Genomic DNA, 3,530 nt, shown 5'->3' with positions numbered 1-3,530 from the left:
TGAGAATAGATGGAGAGAGAGAGAGAGAGAGAGAGAGAGAGAGAGAGAGAGAGAGAGAGAGAGAGAGAGAAATAGTGTTGTGAATTAACGTGAAGATCGTAGATGAGAGCAGGCCTGTTTGTAGCAGCTGAAAGCTGACATACTTATGGTGCAGTTCTTGCCAGTCCAGCCGTCCATGCAGTCACACACGTAGTCGCCGTGGATGTTTGTACACGCGTACGCATTCACACACGGGCTGCCACTGCATTCGTTCGAATCTACAACACAAGCAGAAATCACTAGTGGTGCGGCACTAGTACATTGCAGTGAAACTGCTAGTGTCTGGTGTGTGTGCGCGTGCGTGCGTGCGTGCGTGCGTGTGTGTGTGCGCGTGCGTGCATGCGTGCGTGCGTGTGTATACGTTGAGATTTTGACAGATTTTGGGAGCTAATTGGACGAAAGCAACAACGAAATTACAATAATATCTGTTTAAACAATACAACTTTTAAAAAAGTATAAAAAATAACATCGATTAATTCAGTGTAAAGGCGCGCAGAATGTTGCTCAGCTTAAACACGTGTGAAACTGACGCCTCGACCGACCGCCACCCACGGAGCGCAGATACACTGCACTATACCGAATGCAGATTCAACGTGTATTACCATGACTGATACTAGACTCTATAAAGTTAACCATAAAATGTTCATCTAGCCTGCGTGCGCTGACGGCTATGAGTATGGCAGTGTGACCGCGTAACAGTGTGGCAGTGTGATAGTGTGGCAGTGTGACAGCGTGACAGTGTTGCAGTGTGACAGTGTGGCAGTGTGACAGGATGACAGTGTGACAGTGTAGCAGTGTGACAGGATGACAGTGTGACAGTGTGACAGCGTGGCAGTGTGACAGTGTGACAGGATGACAGTGTGACAGTGTGACAGCGTGGCAGTGTGACAGTGTGACAGGATGACAGTGTGACAGTGTGGCAGTGTGACAGTGTGGCAGTGTGACAGGATGATAGTGTGACAGTGTGGCAGTGTGACAGGATGACAGTGTGACAGTGTGGCAGTGTGACAGGATGACAGTGTGACAGTGTGACGACAGTGTGGCGGCTATGAGTGTGACAGTGTGACAGTGTGGCGGCTATGAGTGTGACAGTGTGACAGTGTGGCAGCTATGAGTGTGACAGTTTGGCGGCAGTGTGTGACGTACCTAGCTGGCAGCGGTTGCCTTCCCAGCCGGCCGGACATGTGCAGGTGAAGCCGGTAGAAGTCTCCTCGCACGTGCCGCCGTGCATGCACGGGTTCGAGTAGCAGAAGTTGACACCTGCGCAACAACAAAGCAGCGACGCTCAGCCTCATACATATTACATCTGTATGTCTTGTACATATTACATCTGTATGTCTTGTACATATTACATCTGTATGTCTTGTACATATTACATCTGTATGTCTTGCACATATTACTACCGTATGTCTTGCACATAATACTACTGCATGCTTCATACATATTACCCGTGTATACGGGCAGACAGACAGACAGAGAGAAGACAGGTGGACACAGACGAAATGACAGACGGACGGACGGACGAACGGACGGACGGACGGATGGACAGACAGACAGACGGACAGATAGACAGACAAACTGACGGACGGACAGACAGACAGACAAACAGACAGGCAGACAGAACGTTCGAGTGGAAACCTCATGCAGTAACTCACGCGTTTCGCACTGGTTGCCCGTCCACGCGTTCTCGCATTGGCACTTGTAGGTGTGATCGAGCGTGACGCATTTGCCTCCATTCCGACATGGGTTTGCAGAGCACGGATCGTTAACTGAAACAGAGGGATGCACGATCACATATCAGATGAGCCGACTACGATCATTGCCTATCATGAGCAGCCGATATTATTGCTGGCTTCGCACAATTTCATCTATGCCTGCTCTGAATAGCGTTTAGTCGCTGGGCAACAAACTTAGGTCGTGCTAACTTAACTAGTAAGTATATATTGAGCTTTTACGAGGCCACGAGCGCTCTATCCGCGATGAAACGCGAGCGCAAAAGGAATCAGAAGAATCTTTGTACTTTTACATGGCGAAATGTAGTTAACTGAATGTGCGTGCGTGCGTGCATGCATGCGAGCGTGCGTGTGTGCGTGCGCATGTGTGCGTGCGTTGGTGCGTGCGTGTGTGTGTGCGTGGGTGCGTGTGCATGGTTTTGTGCGTAGGTGCGTGCGTGTGTGTGTGCGTGGGTGCGTGCGTACGTGCGTGATTGCGTGCGTGCGTGCGTGCGTGTGCGCGCGCGGGCGTGAGTGCGTGCGTGGGTGCATACTCACCGATTTGGCAGTCGCGTCCTCTGTAGCCCAGAGGACATCGGCACGTGTATTGATCAGGCTTGCTGTTGAGGCAAGTGCCACCATTCCTGCACGGACGCTTGGTGCCACAGTAATCCAGGTCTACATGCGAAACAGCTCAGGTGTTAATGACATACAGTCTCAGTGAATCATACATTACAAGGCGTAATCAAATGAAATAGACTCTTTAATAATGCTATAATCAAGGTAAATAGCAACATAAGACCAGGAGTTAATAAAGACAAATTGACATTTAATAATACAACAACTTAAGACAATACATACAATAATATAATACATACAACAATAAGACAATTTGTCTTTATTAACTCCTGATAAGACACATATATACACTGTTGTGACTATCCACAATTTTTTTTCGGCAGGTGGAGAGTAGGGAGGGATCTCTTGATCTAGGTCACCTGCACGAGCCACCCGTTTGTGTTGTGTTGCGTGTTGCGTGTTGCGTGTTGCGTGTTGCGTGTTGCACGTTGCATATTACATGTTGCATGAGCTGTTGCGTGTTGCGTGTTGCGTGTTGCATGATGCATGTTGCGTGTTGCATGTTGCTCGTTGCGTGTTGCATGTTGCACGTTGCGTGTTGCATGATGCATGTTGCGTGTTGCATGTTGCACGTTGCGTGTTGCATGTTGCACGTTGCGTGTTGCATGTTGCACGTTGCGTGTTGCATGTTGCGTGTTGCATGTTGCATGTTGCACGTTGCGTGTTGCGTGTTGCGTGTTGCATGTTGCATGTTGCACGTTGCGTGTTGCGTGTTGCCTTCATTATGCTCGTAACGCCCGCACGTAGCACAGGAGCGGAACCCCCCCCCCACGTGTTCACCTCGACACGAAATACGCAAGCACGCGATCTGCCAGGAGTGTCACAGTCAGAGACGACGAACACCTCCCCCCCCCCACACCACCCCTCCCTCCCTCCTTACTTACTGCCGATCGTTATACGTAGCGACTATATACATTACGAAGGAGTCGGAGAATTAACAGTGTGCTCGCTCACAGCGCTTCTCGCATCGCTAGGCGCGTCTGCTACGATACGGAGGTTGGTGGTCGCGTCACGCGAGGTCATGCGAGGTCACGCGCGGGGTGGATGCTGGCAGTGTGTGTGTGTGTGGTGGGGGGGTGGGGGGGGGGTCTTCTCTTCTTGTGATTTACCACAGTAACAAAACGTCTCTCATAGCGTGGG

At 50.3% G+C, this 3,530-nt stretch overlaps 1 protein-coding gene across 1 annotated transcript in view; it reads right to left on the bottom strand.

Moving 5' to 3' along the window:
* The window catches only part of LOC106811156 (protein jagged-2-like), a 58,398-nt gene that overhangs the window by 7,858 nt on the left and 47,010 nt on the right, over positions 1–3,530 (bottom strand). Inside the window, exons 4-7 of the mRNA XM_014814699.1 lie at positions 2,310–2,429; positions 1,695–1,808; positions 1,186–1,299; positions 144–257 (exon numbers count right to left, since the gene is read on the bottom strand). Of these exons, the coding sequence (XP_014670185.1) occupies positions 144–257; positions 1,186–1,299; positions 1,695–1,808; positions 2,310–2,429 (462 nt within the window). The remainder of the gene's footprint in view (positions 1–143; positions 258–1,185; positions 1,300–1,694; positions 1,809–2,309; positions 2,430–3,530) is intronic.

The sequence above is a fragment of the Priapulus caudatus genome, unplaced genomic scaffold, assembly GCF_000485595.1.
Source record: "Priapulus caudatus unplaced genomic scaffold, Priapulus_caudatus-5.0.1 Scaffold510, whole genome shotgun sequence".
NCBI classification, from domain to species: domain Eukaryota; kingdom Metazoa; phylum Priapulida; class Priapulimorpha; order Priapulimorphida; family Priapulidae; genus Priapulus; species Priapulus caudatus.
This window is presented reverse-complemented; position numbering and strand designations above follow the sequence as displayed.